The sequence below is a fragment of the Ranitomeya imitator genome, chromosome 2 (assembly GCF_032444005.1).
Source record: "Ranitomeya imitator isolate aRanImi1 chromosome 2, aRanImi1.pri, whole genome shotgun sequence".
In the NCBI taxonomy this organism is placed as follows: domain Eukaryota; kingdom Metazoa; phylum Chordata; class Amphibia; order Anura; family Dendrobatidae; genus Ranitomeya; species Ranitomeya imitator.
In genome coordinates, this window is record NC_091283.1 from 585179458 (window position 1) to 585195974 (window position 16517).

Below are 16517 nucleotides of genomic sequence, written 5' to 3' on the forward strand. Positions count from 1 at the left end.
GCGACATTAATTCCACAGACATCAGCCATACTGACTATTATGAGGTCCGTCAGGGTTCCATTAATTTCACTTTTCCTTCCTTTCTATTAGCAGACACATAGCAGAGGTCAGATTGACCCTATAATTAGCAATGGGGTCCCCCTTCATCCATTGAATTAGTTATGCAGCAAATCCGCTTTTGACATTAATTCTGTTTCGACAAAACGTAGCATGATATGAAATGTAAAAACATAAGTGTGAGATTGTGAGCCCTCGCGGGCAGGGTCCTCTCGCCTCCTGTACCAGTTGTGACTTGTATTGTTCAAGATTATTGTACCTGTTTTTATTATGTATACCCCTCCTCACATGTAAAGGGCCATGGGATAAATGGCGCTATAACAATAAATAATAATAATAACGTAACCTAAGAGATATCGCACTGTAGCAACAATGCAGCCTTCCTATACTTGATGCAATCAGCTCTGCTTCATCTGAATGCTAAATGTCTGCAGCTGGAGCAAAGCGCACGGAAAGAAATGTGATGGTGCGGAGGGTCCAACAGATCCGGTACAGGTCCAGCCCATCCGCTACTGCACACTACACTGACTACTGTAATCTCAGGGTGTGTAAATGGGTACAAGTCCCAGCAGGTGACTGTTGATACAACTGTTAGCTTGTGATCAGTGCCAGCAAGCTGTGGGGGAAGGGAGGGGGCTTCTATTAAAGTCTGACAGCCTGACACCAAGCTCTGTCTCCACATTCCTCTGTCTTTGGTGCAGCTAAATTCGGAACACAGCCCTCCAATCACATCAATGGAAGGCACAGGGAGGGGGTCCTTCAAGGGGAGGCTTGCTTGACTGTAGGTGCCGGGGTTTTGTCCCCTTTTTTTTTGTGGCAGGATCAGCTTGGTGACTGGAGGTGTGTAAGAAGCAAGTTGGAGCTGGCAGCCCCTCCTGAGAAGTGCAAGCCAGAAGTTTTGTAGGCGACTCCTGCAGGCGTCCATCACTGGAAGGTATTATGTACTTATTATGCTTCATTAGGTGCAGACTGGTGACGTGTGCTGTCGCTCATCACCACATGTACAATGGCTTTCCAGTAAGCTTCACTTTTTCCTTTTTGTGTAGATTATCTTGCACTTCGCGACTGCTTTCCCAGAATGCACTTGGCTGCATTGTCAGCCATAATGGGGAGCCAGAGAATAGGGCTCCTCTTACAAGGCAGCCTTGTACAAAGCACCTGTGACTACAGAGGAGTCTATACGGGGCGGTTAGTCAGACATATAGCATTGCTGAACTTGCTGGGGGGACAATTTTGTGTGAGTACGGTAACCCGTATGGATCAGATTCCTATAGAACTATTCCACATCTCCGGACCGCCTAAATGAAGTGATCCAACTAAGTCTATCAATATCACAAACAGTCCGCTAGGGCATGTTAGGTTAGGCTATGGGTTGAACTAGATGGACTTAAAGTCTTCCTTCAACCTTAATAACTATGTTACTATGTTACTATGCTATTCAGGTACTAATATTATGCTGCTTGTCGTCTGGTTATTCACTTTATTGCCTTTATTACACCAAAAACGTAAGCCTCAGTCACATTCCCTTTATTTTCCCTAAGTACCTCAGTGCCTGGTGCTGTTACACGTTGGGGCAACATCTATTAGTAGTCTGTATTTTTTCGGTTGGCTTCCTCCCATAAGGCAAATATATACTAATAGGTTTATTGGCGTCTTATTAAATCAGCATGATACATTGAAGACGGGCTAAATAGTGCCATGTGCATCGTTTTATTTCACAACCTCCTCCACTTGAAGGAATTGTCTCAGATTCTTAAAGGGAATCTGTCACCAGGTTTTTGCCACCTAATCTGAGAGCTTCATGATGTAGAGACAGAGATCCTGGTTATAACCATGTTTTACTTACTCGGCTGCTTGTTGTAGTTTTGATAAAATCACTGTGTTACCAGCAGGAGATTATCATCAGGAGGACTAGTAAACCTGCTGCCAGGTAGTCAAGCATATTCATGAGCTCTGTATTAAGGTACCGTCACACTTTAGCGACGCTGCAGCGATACCGACAACGATCCGGATCGCTGCAGCGTCGCTGTTTGGTCGCTGGCGAGCTGTCACATAGACAGCTCTCCAGCGACCAACGATCCCGAGGTCCCCGGTAACCAGGGTAAACATCGGGTTACTAAGCGCAGGGCCGCGCTTAGTAACCCGATGTTTACCCTGGTTACCATCGTTAAAGTAAAAAAAACAAACGCTACATACTTACCTACCGCTGTCTGTCCCCGGCGCTCTGCTTCTCTGCTCTGGCTGTGAGCGGCAGGCAGCCGGAAAGCAGAGCACAGCGGTGACGTCACCGCTCTGCTTTCCGGCCGCTGTGCTCACAGCCAGAGCAGAGAAGCCCAGCGCCGGGGACAGACAGCGGTAGGTAAGTATGTAGCGTTTGTTTTTTTTACTTTAACGATGGTAACCAGGGTAAACATCGGGTTACTAAGCGCGGCCCTGCGCTTAGTAACCCGATGTTTACCCTGGTTACCAGCGAAGACATCGCTGAATCGGCGTCACACACGCCGATTCAGCGATGTCAGCGGGACCTCAACGATCAAAAAATGGCCCAGGCCATTCCGACACGGCCAGCGATCTCACAGCAGGGGCCTGATCGCTGGTACGTGTCACACATAGCGAGATCGCTACTGAGATCGCTGTTGCGTCACAAAACTTGACTCAGCAGCGATCTCGCTAGCGATCTCGCTATGTGTGACGGGGCCTTTACCCCACCTCCCGCTACTGATTGGCAACTTTCTGTGTACATTGTACATGGGCTGAAAGCAGCCAATCAGTAATGTGGGCGGGGTTATGCATAATCAGCAATAAGAGAACTGATATATCTGCAGCAGATAAAACAGTAATTTGATCAAAACTGCATCAAGTAGTTAATGACATATCACTGTAAGCTGGGGTTTCTGTCTCTACATCAGGCTACACACAGATGGGGTAACAATAACCTGGTGACAGATTCCCTTTAAATGAGTAAAATTGCAAAGCGCTTGTAAAAATATGTGAGTTTGAAATTTGCCTCTTATTAAAAATCCTTTCTAACCTTCAAAATGGAGGAATATTTAATGTTTAAAGTTCTTTACCAAGATCGTCCACCCCACTGGCCGACACAGACAGAAACGGACCTATGCATAAAAACATTATATGGGCACTTTGCAGTCCAATAGCTTATCATAATGTACAATTCCACCTGCTTTCTAGGTAGAAGTGGGCACCTTACCTCTTGGGTCCCGCACGGGGGCCCGAGATTGCCTAAAGATAACTGCGTCTTTTCAGGCAAAAACAAGTGCAAGCTCTGAGTGTCAAGGCCATCAGTGTCCTTGGTGCCCTCCTCCGCAGTAAGGTACAGGTCATACACCGTTCTTCATAAAAACCCAGAGATCCAAAAAACCTTTATAATGGAACATATTCTGCATACAGCACTATTATATGTGGGAGCTTACAAATATAAGGAAATAAATTCCTACTCATGGAAATGAAAATGTTCCCCTTTACGCACAGTAGCGATCATTGTGATTGTCTTTTTCATGCCAGGTCCTAGGGAATCATGATGTGTAAATATCTTGGCTGCATGCACTTAGTAGTCTGCTCTATTCATCTTTCTTTAGGTGGATAAATGCCAGTGAACTCCCACTAAACAAACATTTATTTTTGTCTCACCATGAAAAATAGGACAAGGCACACAGGAAAGTGTAAACATACGGCAAGGGTTGTTGCCTGCACAATTGTTTATCCTGGCCTTTGCTTTATTCCCTTGTATTTGCACACATCCTATGTCCATAAACCATATTCCTAATTCAATTTCTATTCCTCGTGCAGGTCTCTTGGAAGCTGGTCGTGTTGCTTCGTTACAGAGTGATTACAAGGCTGCTTAATGTACTGTTTAATTGCAGCCTCCATGCTGAGTGCTTGGTGGCCACAGCATGGCTGCTCCCCATATGGACTCATAAGTGGAGACATGCACTGGAACACTGACTCTGCCCCATCTTCTTGGGAGTTGCTTGAGGATGTTAAGCCATGACAGGATCAGGCTGTTCATTAGTACACTGACATTTAAAGAGTGACAAGGATTTTTCCATTCATGCAGAGAGCTCATTTAATTGAAGTTGTTGACTGCCTTGTGTGGACACATTCCTGGAGATACTGGTGAACTGGTGAAAACTGGAAATCTGTAAAGAAACATACCAAAATTGATTTGAAAGCGAAATTTGGCAATCACCAAATAAAATAAAATTGACCTGAAAGACAATTTTAAATTTACACATATTTAAAATTATGTTGTCTACATTATCCCATCTCTGGGATCATCACCAGCAACTACTGGAAACCTCATATCAACATATAAGGTGAAGAGTAGATGGAAGATCATGTCATACTTTCTTGGAAATACAAAACAAAGTTGGGATTGATGTGACTCGAATGTCCACGCTGAACAAAACCTTATATTCCTTTATAGACTTTTCAGAGCTTGAGGAACTTGGAGGTCAGACCAGCGATCTCATGACACCACAATTGGATGATACAGCAGACAAAGATCTGGAAGGAGACTATGTAGACCTTTTAGAAACTGCTGTCACTGCAGAAAATAAACTATCCAATTCTTGCCACCAGGAAATGGGGGATTGTACGAGGGTTACAAAAGTCAACAGAGATCCTATTTCAAGTGTTGCTAATAATAAGTGGGTGTGTGGGAGAACTCAGACCAGTGAGGACGGGGTGTGCACCCCATGCCTTAGGAGAAAGCTCAATAAAGATTTGAATGTCAAGGAAACAAAGTGTCGTTTTCGACAGTCATACCTTGCTGCTCTTAAGAATCCAATTAAGTTCATCTCAGCACCAATGGCTGGGATTTTGGAAGAGACAGTTACTAGGTCCAGCACATTTGCTGCCTTAGAAAGCCCCATTTGTTCACGTCGTAAACCTCAAAATCAAACATCTTCATGGCTTTTCCTTGGAAAAAATGACTCAAAATCTGGAGACATACAAGTTCCAGGTGCTTCAAGAAATCAAAAAGTGACTTCTTCACCTGGAACAGACTCTTCTTCTCCGTCCCTTGTGCACAGATTCTCCTTCCTAAAAGGACAGCGTGGCTCTTCATCATCAGGAGATGGCCTTGCCATAGATAGCAGCTCAAATCAGTATGGTGGAACTTGGAGAAGGGTATCTGCGGTCTGTTCTCCTAGACTTAGCCGGGCTAAGTTCTCTGGAAAAGGTATCAGTAAGTGCATGAGAGTGTTTTATAGTAAAAAACCTTTTTGAACTTAGCTGCATTCAAAATATAGTTTAACCTTTGGTGAATGTGTGTGACTATATTTGTGAATCATTTGTGAATTGCAGTATCAGAACCAACCTCTAAAGCTATGGAAGGGTAGACACCCATAATGATGCATGGTTGCAAATATTGACCAAGTACTGGAGTGATACTGATAGCATCAATGATTCATGGACGAGAAAAAGGGCGTGCAGTCATGGTACCATACTGTATCTGGTATCACATCTCATTCTTGGTTGAGTTTGAGCTGCGATACACAACACAATTGGCCTATTAAGAAGGATGGTACTGTATTTGGACTTTTCTCTCATTTTAAGTAATGGATTTAAGATCCAGCTGGACTAAACCAGGATCTACTCTGATGCTAGAGCTACATTGACAAAACTCAAAGTTGGGTGCCAGTATAAAATCCAAAAGTTAGGTCCCAGTATAAAGTATGGTCCAATACTAGTTCTTATGGACCTTTTATACAAGTAGTACTCCATTACTTACAGATCTTTTAGAGAGTTAACTAAGTACAGTTCTCAGTTTTGACATGCCAGGAATGGCTGATCCTAAAAATTATGGTTTTAGTTTGATTTTGCAACATGATACTTGAGATATAGTTAAAAAGCTTTTAAGTTTTCATCCATTTGACAGCTATGTGTTTGCATTCACAAAGGCTACCACAGCTGCAGATCTGCCATGCACTCAGTCCTCAAATAATACATCAATGACTAATGAGTCAACCACATGATTCTGACAGCTCAAAATTTTTTTGACCCACCATGCCCACAGGCAGTCCATTTCAAAGGTAGGCATGTTTCATCAGTTGCTCTATTGTGTAGGTATTTTCTCCTGGAAGCATTCTGAAGGACAGAATATTTAATGCAAAAACATCTAGGTTAAGTTCCCATGATTAGTTTTTGGTGAGCTTTTGATGCTGCTTACTTTCGCTGCCCATAAAACACAGTACCTTGCAGCTCAACTCTCATGCTCATTATGCTTTCCTTTTTTTTTTTTACCCAGCGTGAACTGACCTGCAGTACATGTCTGAAATTTGCAACATGTCAATTTCCTTTGTGTGTAGACTGTGTTTTATGTACAGATTTCCCCCATAGAATTAGATGTGTAAAATCTGCACGTAAAAATGCATGTGCATTTTTATAACATTTCTGCTGCGGAAACGCAGTAAAAATGCAGGAAATCCAAACATGACTATGCTTGTATAAATAAAGTCTTGTCAAAGGCAAATACCAGGAACTATAAAAAACACAGCAGTTTTATTTAAAACATGACATACCAACAAAGACAAGAACCACTGCACCAAAGACGGAATAAAAATGCGCTCAAAATTGCAATGAAAAAAGCACAAGGAACCTAATGTACCTAATAGGTGCAGAAACGGTGAAAAAAATCTGCAATATCAAAAGCTCCCCACCTTCCCAAATGCTCATCATGGGAACGTAGCCTTAGACTCCCTAATAAAAATTAGCATTACATAGTCCCTTAGTCTGGTAGATACCTGGCATTGTCTTGGTTATATGTAGTTCATGAATACTTTAGGGAATGTATGATGGCGATTAAGATTGAATTATTTTTTGAGTATTTATTTATAATCAGAACTTGAGATAAAAACAAAATGAGCAAATACCTTGTAGTAAGTAAATAGTAATAGTACATTTAAATAACATAGGGTGCTTAGTTAACATTGTTTTGATAAAAAAAACGTAAAAAAAAAGCCATCCCACCGCGACAAATTGTACCCTAATCGGGTTAGGTACCATCACGATTGGAAGACACCTTGTCGTGGTTAGATGCATTTTACTTTTTTGGATCAAAATAATGTTACTTATGTCCCCTATGTTATTTTCATTTACTATTTACTTACTACAAAGTATTTGCTCATTTTGTTTTTATCTTAGGTTTTGCTTGTGAAATGGTCAGTGTGAATGCACACCTATGCAGTGCACTTATACCAAAATATGCTGTGGCTTAGGCTACTTTCACACTTGCGTTTTTCAGCTTCCGTCACAATCCGTTGTTTTTTGAGAATGCAGGATCCTGAAAAATAATTTGCAGGATCCTGTATATTCCCATAGACTTGTATTAGCGACGGATTGTGACGGATGGCCATCCGTCGCATCCGTTGTGCACTGGATGCGTCTGGTTTTGGCAGACCGTCGGCACGAAAAAATGTTCAAGGGAACGTTTTTTCGTACATCGGGTCTGCCATTTCCTACCGCGCATGCGTGGCCGGAACTCCGCCCCCTCCTCCCGGGACTTTACAATGGGCAGCAGATGCGTTAAAAAACTGCATCCGCTGCCCACGTTGTGCCAAATTTTCACAACGTGCATTGGTACGTTGCGCCGACGCTTAGCGACGGACCCGTACCGACGCAAGTGTGAAAGTAGCCTTAATTGCTTTAATTTTTTTTAAATTTATAATACAGCAGTGGTGGAGGGGCATAACTCGACCACCTAGTTCTTAATGCAAAAAAGTATCAAGTTTTATTTGTAATACTGGTCTTTTTATACTGGTCTCTTCTGATTTTAGTGTGGGACTACAATCTTTGCACCCTCTGGTGTTTTTCATTATAGAGGATCATAGGGGCACAGCAACATTCATTTAACGGAATTTGTCAGAAAGTTCAACCCCTCTCCCCGCCCAAACCACATATATGGCATGAAGGCATGAAACTCTTTGAAGTATAAAATCATCAACATCTTTATATCCGCTCTTATTGATACATTTTAAAGAAATTAGCATTTCGATACAGATGCGTTAAGTGCTCTGGACATGACAGAGCACTTCCTGAGACTCAGCCTCCCTAGTTTGTTTCCCTTCCCAGCAGTAGACTCTTCAGCTCCATTGATAGCTTATTGCCTGTGTGAAGTCAGGCATCAGGCTAGGAAATCAGACAGTTGGCCATCAATCAAGCTGAAGAGGCTGGTTCTGAGTAGGGGAAAAATCTCTGGATGCATTGGCTCCATAAGTGCTTTGACATGCCCAGAGCACTTAAAGCCTCATTTGCATATGAATTAAAACACTAATATCTTAAGAAACAAATAACAGAATATCCAATGGGGTCAAAGGATTTACATTTCAAAGACTTGCATTCCCACATTTGAAAGTTAGCGGGCTTGAAATTACTGATTCCCTTTAATATATGTTTGATGTGTGTTGAACCATAACTGAACAACATCTTGGTCTTCAGATGAAGACCTCTCCTCCGACAAAAGGTTCACATTATCTTCAGGATACTAATTTCTAATACACTACAGAAGTATTTTTAAGCCTTAGAGAATCTTATAGGAAGAGAAGGGGTAAAGTATCATCTCTCATAATGGGTGCAGACAAGAACGTCTTTTGGGCATGGGGTCCAGGTCAAAAGTAGAAATGCTATGACCCCTATAGTTACACCACTGATGGGAATCATTTGCATACAGCACTAGAAACAAGTCCAGAATTTCCAATCTGGAGCCAATGTCATTGGGTCACATAGGAGCGCATACTAATAACAATCCTATTAGCTTTGAGGCAGTCATACAAACTAGTCCATTAGAATGCCACCAAAGCAATTCTATAAAATCACATCCAATTCTGATGATTGAAAAAAGGTCTTAAATTTCAGTGACCCTTTACCAGCGGACAGACATTTATTTCAATCAGCGTTGTTTGAGTTTGAGTTATTGCATTTTAGTAGATCACTCTTATTATGTGTGATCACTCACCCAATGTGCAGGTCAACCACACAGTCTATCAAAAAGTCATTTGCAACCTGTAACCTGTGATTTCAGGAGGTAATACTGGTATTCTGGTTTCACATGACAGGCACATCATTCTTTAGTGAACAGGTTACAAATATAGGGTGACATTTTCATTGGTTATAAAGTAATATATGGCATGTGAGGAATATATTGTACTAGCAGAATGCTCGTGGAAAATATGTAAAATTGTTAGTTATGGTAGCTAAAGTACAATTTTCAGTGTCACTGTCACCCTGAAATTGACATTTTAAGAGTGCAACAGTTAAAAAAAATTGCACTTTAGATTTTTATTATTTTGGCCTTTTACTAATTTGTCGTAACATTGATGTGAACAACAACTTTTTTTTTAAATTTCAACATTTTTATTGATTTTACATATTCAATACATACAGTATTATGTAGTATAAACTATAACTATTTTTTTAACTATTTTTTTTATCAAAAATGAAAATGTATGCACCTTGAATTGGGTTGTAGTGAAATGCTTCCAAACTCAAATCAGCCTGCCTTCATCTTTGCACACGTTGCCTACATGGTATGCAGCCATTTTCACAATGTTCATCCTTTTGTACAGATGTTTCCATATTCCTTCCTTCAGCCTGCCTTATCCGATTCTTGTAAAGACGACATTCCCGTTGCTCTGATGTCTCAGCTGCCCTACATTTAGCCTGTCTCATCCGTTTCTTTTCAAGCCGAGATTCACGTTATTCACTTGTCTCAGCTCTTTGACACAATTTTGCTTTTTTAGCTTTTGGATGAACTTACCGAATAGATGGTCGTTTTTTGGGAGGCTTTTTAAAAAAACAGTCCTTAGCATTATGACCCTTTAGTATTCACCTGACACTGATAAGAGATGTAATAGGATGAATAGTAAATACAGAGCAGCCCTCACACAGTATTACTATAACCTGAAGGCACTCACATCTCAGTAATGAATACCGCCTCACAGGCAGACTTGTCTAATTGCCCATTGCAACCAATCAGAGCTCAGCTTTCACTTTACCTCAGTAGCTTCAGTGATGAAAGCTCACTGTATAGTAAGCAATAATGACAATCTTACTATGAGGCATTTTTCGCCGGACCAATATTGCTGCTCAGTAATGTTCATCTATGTCTACGTTCACATTAGCGTCGCGTGCGTCGTTTTTGACGAAAATCGGACGCACAGAAAATGCTACATGTAGCGTTTTCTTGCGTCCGACGCTAGCGTCGGAAACGACGCACGTGGCGAAAAACGCCACCAAAACAACGCACGCGTCCCCTATGTTAAACATAGGGGCGCGTCGCCGCTGCGTCGCCGCTGCGTCGCCGACGCAACAGCGACGCACATTAGCGTAACGCTAATGTGAACGTAGCCTAAGTGCGTAGGGTGCATCCATCTAAGTGTGTGGTATGCAAGTGGTATTTATGGGGTGATGTTGTGGTATTTGTGGGGTGGTCTTTGTTTTGTGTGTGCCTAGAGTGGTCTGGTGTTTGTGTGGTGTGTTGTGGCATTTGTGTGGTGTTGTGCTTGTGGGTTGGTGTATGTGTGCTGTCTGTGTGATGTTTGTATGGTGTTTGTGTGTTGTGTGTGGTGGTGCGGCCCCTTTAGCAGCGACTCTTTGGCGCCGTCACTATAATCCATCCCTGTCAGTCACAACTGTTGTTTTCCCCTCAGCACTTTTACATTCACCTTCACATTTCTCCATTATATGTATAGGGCCAAACTTTGGGGGCCCCAATCTCATGACGAGGGGACGCTATCGAGATGTAACGTGCACAGTCTTCTGCTCCTGTGGGTGGAGAGGGGGCGTGCCAAATTTCACCCAAATCCGAATAGAAATGTGGATTTGTATAGAGCGGGCTACTACAGATTTCTCATTTCCCCTTTATATGTATAGGGCCTAACTTCGGGGGCCCCAATCTCATGACGAGGGGACGCTATCGAGATGTAACGTGCGCAGTATTCTGCTCCTGTGGGTGGAGATGGGGCGTGCCAAATTTCACCCAATTCGGGCAAGAACTGTGGCTTTGTATAGAGCCGGCTACTACAGATTTTGAGTTTTACTGTATATATATATATAGATTATTTAAGAACAAGGAAAAAGTGCACAGAGATATTGACCCAATTATTGCTGCACATTGTGTAAGGTATACCGTTAAAAGCCTTATTTTGGAAGTTACGTGTTCATCACAATAGCTTTGAAATAGTGTCATATATTAGTCGAAACTACAAAGGGGTAAATCAGATCTATCACTTCCCTCACAAGATCCTGAAAGAAGAATTTATTAAAAAAAAAGTTTTCAATTAATTCCCTATACTGTGGAACAGGGAAAATGTTAGGGAAGTGTCAAAAGGACACATATCCAGTGGATGCCAATGCATATTAAAAGGCTATTTCCATCACAGACATTTATGGCAACCACAGGATATATCACAAATATCTTATGGATGTTCACACCACCTCCGGAATCTGCACACATGTGGAGAACAGTAGCTTGATGAGGTGACAATGAATGGAGAGGGGCATACTGTATGTGGGGGCTGTTCTCATTCACTACGGAGCAAACTTGTGATCTATAGTTCCCAGATCACAAGTTTTCTCATGCAGTAAATGTGGAGAGCCTCATATACAGTACGCCCCCTCTCTAGTCATTCTTTGTCACCTCACCAAGCTACTGTTATCCAAATATTGCAGATCCTTGAGGTGGCGTGAACATCCATAAGATATGTTATATCCACACCTGTTGCATCAGGATTTAAAGGGACACTGTCACCTGAATTTGGAGGGAACAATCTTCAGCCATGGAGGTGGGGTTTTGGGGTTTTTGATTCACCCTTTCCTTACCCGCTGGCTGCATGCTGGCTGCAATATTGGATTGAAGTTCATCCTCTGTCCTCCATAGTACACGCCTGCAGAAGACAATCTTGCCTTGTGCAGGCATGTACTATGGAGGACAGAGAATGAACTTCAATCCAATATTGCAGCCAGCATGCAGCCAGCGGGTAAGGAAAGGGTGAATCAAAAACCCCAAAACACCGCCTCCATGGCTGAAGATTGTTCCCTCCAAATTCAGGTGACAGTGTCCCTTTAACCAAGATGTAGGAATGTGAAATATGGGATTTTCTCACAAGTTGAACCAATTTTCTACATCTACTATGTCCAAGAGCTGAAGAAAGTTGTTCTTGCAGGGACTTCACCTAAAGAGGATTTATCACTATGTCAAAAAGTGGCCAGTTTTTCTGTTATTTTTATTCCCGCTGCTCCCATAGCTTATACAGGTTCTTCTCACAAATTTAGAATATCATCAAAAAGTTAATTTACTTCAGTTCTTCAATACAAAAAGTGAAACTCATATATTACACAGGATATAGTCATTACAAACAGAGTGATCTATTTCATGTGTTTATTCCTGTTAATGTTGACGATTATGGCTTACAGCCAATGAAAACCCAGAAGTCATTATCTCAATAAATTAGAATAGATAACAAAAAACACCTGCAAATGCGCTTAAAGGTCTCTTAGTCTGTTTCAGTAGTAATCATGGGGAAGACTGCTGACTTGACAGATGTCCACAAGGAAGTTATTGACACACTCCACAAGGAGGGTAAGCCACAATAGGTCATTGCTAAATAAGCTGGTTGTTCACAGAGTGCTGTATCCAAGCATATTAATGGAAAGTTGAGTGGAAGGAAAAGGTGTGGTAGAAAAAGGTGCAAAAGCAACCGGGATAACCGCAGTCTTGAAAGGTTTGTTAAGAAAAGGCCATTCAAAAATTTAGGGGATATTGACAAGGAGTGGACTACTGCTGGAGTCATTGCTTCATGAGCCACCACACACAGACATATCCAGACATGGGCTACAAGTGTCGCATTCCTTTTGTAAAGCCACTCATGACCAATAGACAATGCCAGAAGTGTCTTACCTGGGCCAAGGAGTAAAAGAACTGGACTGTTGATCAGTGGTCCAAGGTGTTGTTTTCAGATGAAAGCAAATTTTGCATTTCACTTGGAAATCAAGGTCCCAGAGTCTGGAGGAAGAGTGGAGAGGCCACAATCCAAGCTGCTTGAGGTCTATTGTGAAGTTTCCACAATCAGTGATGGTTTGTGGAGCCATGTCATCTGCTGGTGTAGGTCCACTGTGTTTTATCAAGACCAAAGTCAGTGCAGCCATCTACCAGGATATTTGAGAGCACTTCATGCTTCCCTCTGACGACAAGCTTTTTGGAGATAGAAATTTCATTCTCCAGCAGGACTTGGCACCTGTCCACACTGCCAAATGTACCAATACCTAGTTTAAAAACAACAGTATCGCTGTGCTTGATTAGCCAGCAAACTCGCCTGACCTTAACCCCATAGATAATCTATGGGGTATTGTCAAGAGGAAGATGAGAGACCCCAGACCCAACAATGCAGACGACTTGAAGGCTGCTATCAAAGAAACCTGGGGTTCCATAACACCTCAGCAGTGCCACAGGCTGATCGCCTCCATGCCACGCCGCATTGATGCAGTAATTGATGCAAAAGGAGCCCCGACCAAGTATTGACTGCATTTACTGAAAATACAATGCACTATGGCTATTTGTTTATCTCTCCTGATTAAAAATAGGCACCATGTCATCAGAGAGAGAAAAGTGTCCGTGCCTACAGTGTTCCCAATAGTTATAACTTATAGCTCAAGCATCCACTGTACTTGCAGTAGTTCACTTGGATTCACTCTCTCGCCGAGAGCTTAGGATCACAATCTTGCTCTGTACGAACTCTGTGTATTTTTTCAGGAATCCAAACTCTTCAGAATACAAAAATAGTCTTTGACCTCATGTGCCCTCTTCAAAAGCACAACATATTTCAGTGACACCACAGGCTCCTCTATGGAATTGGGGTTCACACAGTGTCACATACTTTTAATAGCAATGTCCCAACTTAGACGTCTTGCAGCTTATAATGGAATATGTAGGTTAGTAGGGTCCAGAATTAAACGTATTTCTTTCTGTCCTCTGATTTTTTTTTTCACAAAAATTTTGTCTTTCTCTTAAGCAGGATCAGTCACAAATACGAGTTCGGGTATTGAAGTGACATCTTCTGTCCAAAAAGTGCCATCCAAAACTGGACTATGGGTATCCATTGTAGGATCTCCATCAAGAGGATCTATTCCCTGGGAAACCATTACTGATCTTCCAATCCAGTGTCAAGATCTCAGTGCCAAGTTACTATATTCTGGAATTGCTTGTCTTCCAGGTTTGTTCAACTGCTGATTTTTACCTTCCTCCTGAAATATAGGCATTTTGTATCACAGGGTATTGGCTTCAGTTCCCTAGCTGGGTGTTATTTTGGCAGTGGCTAGGTGGTGTTATATGGATGCTTTATTGCAATTTTTTTGTGCATTGTATGACAGTATTACGGTATTTGAATTGTCTACTATACATCACCAGGGGAATAATGATTGGGCACATCTTTCTTTTTTTTTAGAGGTGACCCCATGATATTTAAAAATATATATATTTATACACTATATTCACACGCACCGGTTGCTGAAAAAAAAATCCCATCATTGTCGCCTTGTCACACTTATCTCAGGGAGACCATGTGACAATGATGACAGCTGCCTTCAGCACCCGGCAGCAGGGAACAGCGCAAACTGTACGGCTTTTCCCAGGTGCCAGTACGTGTCACGGTGATGACTCCTGGATGTCATCTGTGTGTTATTAGTGGGCAATTGTGTGGCACACATTTCGTCCGTGGTGAGTGAGAAAAAAGGACATGTCTGCGGGTTTTACACACCGTCCTTGTGAAAAATAATGGGTGTGTGTGTGTACATATTTGCGGTCCTTTAAAAACGGACCACATATGGGCACAAAAAATGTGTGAAGGAGAACTTAGATATATTAGCTTTATAAGTACTTGCTGATTCATTTCATTAAAATAACGTGCTTATCATGTGCCCATCAAAGACACAAACTCTGAGTCCACCACTTCTGTTGAAATTGTTTATGACAGCTTAGCTGCATTGCAGAATTTAGTCTATGGCCCCGTTGGTGCATACGTCCAGATCCCGTTTTGCTGGAGGCTCGAACGTATGCCCCAACAGGACCAGTGAATGTGACTCTATACGCAATGTGAAAGCACGCTTATAAGGCCAGGTTCAGATGAGCGTGTGAAAAATGTTCCAATTTTCATCCACAGAAAAACTCCTCCAGTTTGTCATTCATATTCTCTTTTTTTGTCATCCATATGTCAATATTGTAGGTCCATATTTCATCCACATAGCATTCATTTGTATATATCAGTTAATAAATTTTACAAGGCCAAATATAGTTCCTAAGTTAACCCTGCTGTTCTGTTCGGTCTGGGGAGACCTATTTTGAACTTTGGTATTTTTTGGGGTGTTCAAGATGCGGTTCTGAAACTTGTGGTTGATTGACTTAAATGAGGATGGGTCGGTCGGCCACGGGTTTCAGAGCCGCATCTTGAATATTTTAAAGAATATTGAAGTTCAAAGTCGGTCATTTTTGACCAACAGAACAGCAGGGTTAACTGCAATGTATACAGAAAATTTAGATGCACTATATGTGATCTGTATGGAATCTGATATATATTTTTTGCACTCCATGGGTTTGAATGGGCAAATCTTATCAGAGATATGGAACAGAGTGCATGCTGACATTTTTCATCACACACTCAGTCATCTGAAAAGCCAAGGAAACCTACGTACACACGGGGAAAACATACAAACTCCTTGTTGCTCTTGCAGAAATTTGAATCCGGAGCCCCAGAGCTGCAAGGCTGCAATGCTAACCACTGAGACAACGTGCTGCTCACATTGAAAATAAATGTTCACATTGTTAAATCCATGCATGTACCACCAAAGCAATTTTTTGGGGGGCAGCACATAAGATTCCACTGGTTAAATATCTAGAATTACTAGGATTAATGTCCAAATTGTCTTCAAACCAGAATCTCAATTTGCAGACACTGTGTTTCGGGGTACTGCCCCTCGTCAGTGCAAAGCGGAGATCTGGTTTGGCTGATTGAGAGGCGTCTGACTGGGATCCAAGAAGTATCGTTTCTCCTTGCGGAGAGTGACATGTTAAGCATGTCGAGGTGAGGAGACTTAAAGCCACAATCCTCCTCTGGGAAATATGCAAATTGTCTCTTCAGAGAGGAAGAGGACTAGAACTCTAGTGCCACCTATTGGAAGTAGCAATCCTAACAATCAATGTCGACCCTTTACCGAGCCTTGTCACATGACTTAAGATAAGAGCCAAACCAGAATCTCAATTTGCAGACACTGTGTTTCGGGGTACTGCCCCTCGTCAGTGCAAAGTGGAGATCTGGTTTGGCTGATTGAGAGGCGTCTGACTGGGATCCAAGAAGTATCGTTTCTGCTTGCGGAGAGTGACATGTTAAGCATGTCGAGGTGAGGAGACTTAAAGCCGCAATGCTCCTCTGGGAAATATGCAAATTGTCTCT

At 42.0% G+C, this 16517-nt stretch overlaps 1 protein-coding gene across 2 annotated transcripts in view; it reads left to right on the top strand.

Annotated features, from left to right (window-relative positions):
* The first annotated feature begins 859 nt into the window (after positions 1-859).
* Positions 860-16517, top strand: part of KIAA1755 (KIAA1755 ortholog) — a 128508-nt gene continuing 112850 nt past the window's right edge. The window contains exons 1-3 of one of the 2 annotated variants that reach the window (XM_069752274.1): positions 860-991; positions 3865-5257; positions 14088-14285. In XM_069752274.1, coding sequence (XP_069608375.1) covers positions 4465-5257; positions 14088-14285 — 991 coding nt within the window. In that variant the 5' untranslated portion in view covers positions 860-991; positions 3865-4464. Of the gene's footprint in view, positions 992-3864; positions 5258-14084; positions 14286-16517 lie in introns of those variants that run through there. The other variant, XM_069752273.1, reaches the window with a different exon arrangement.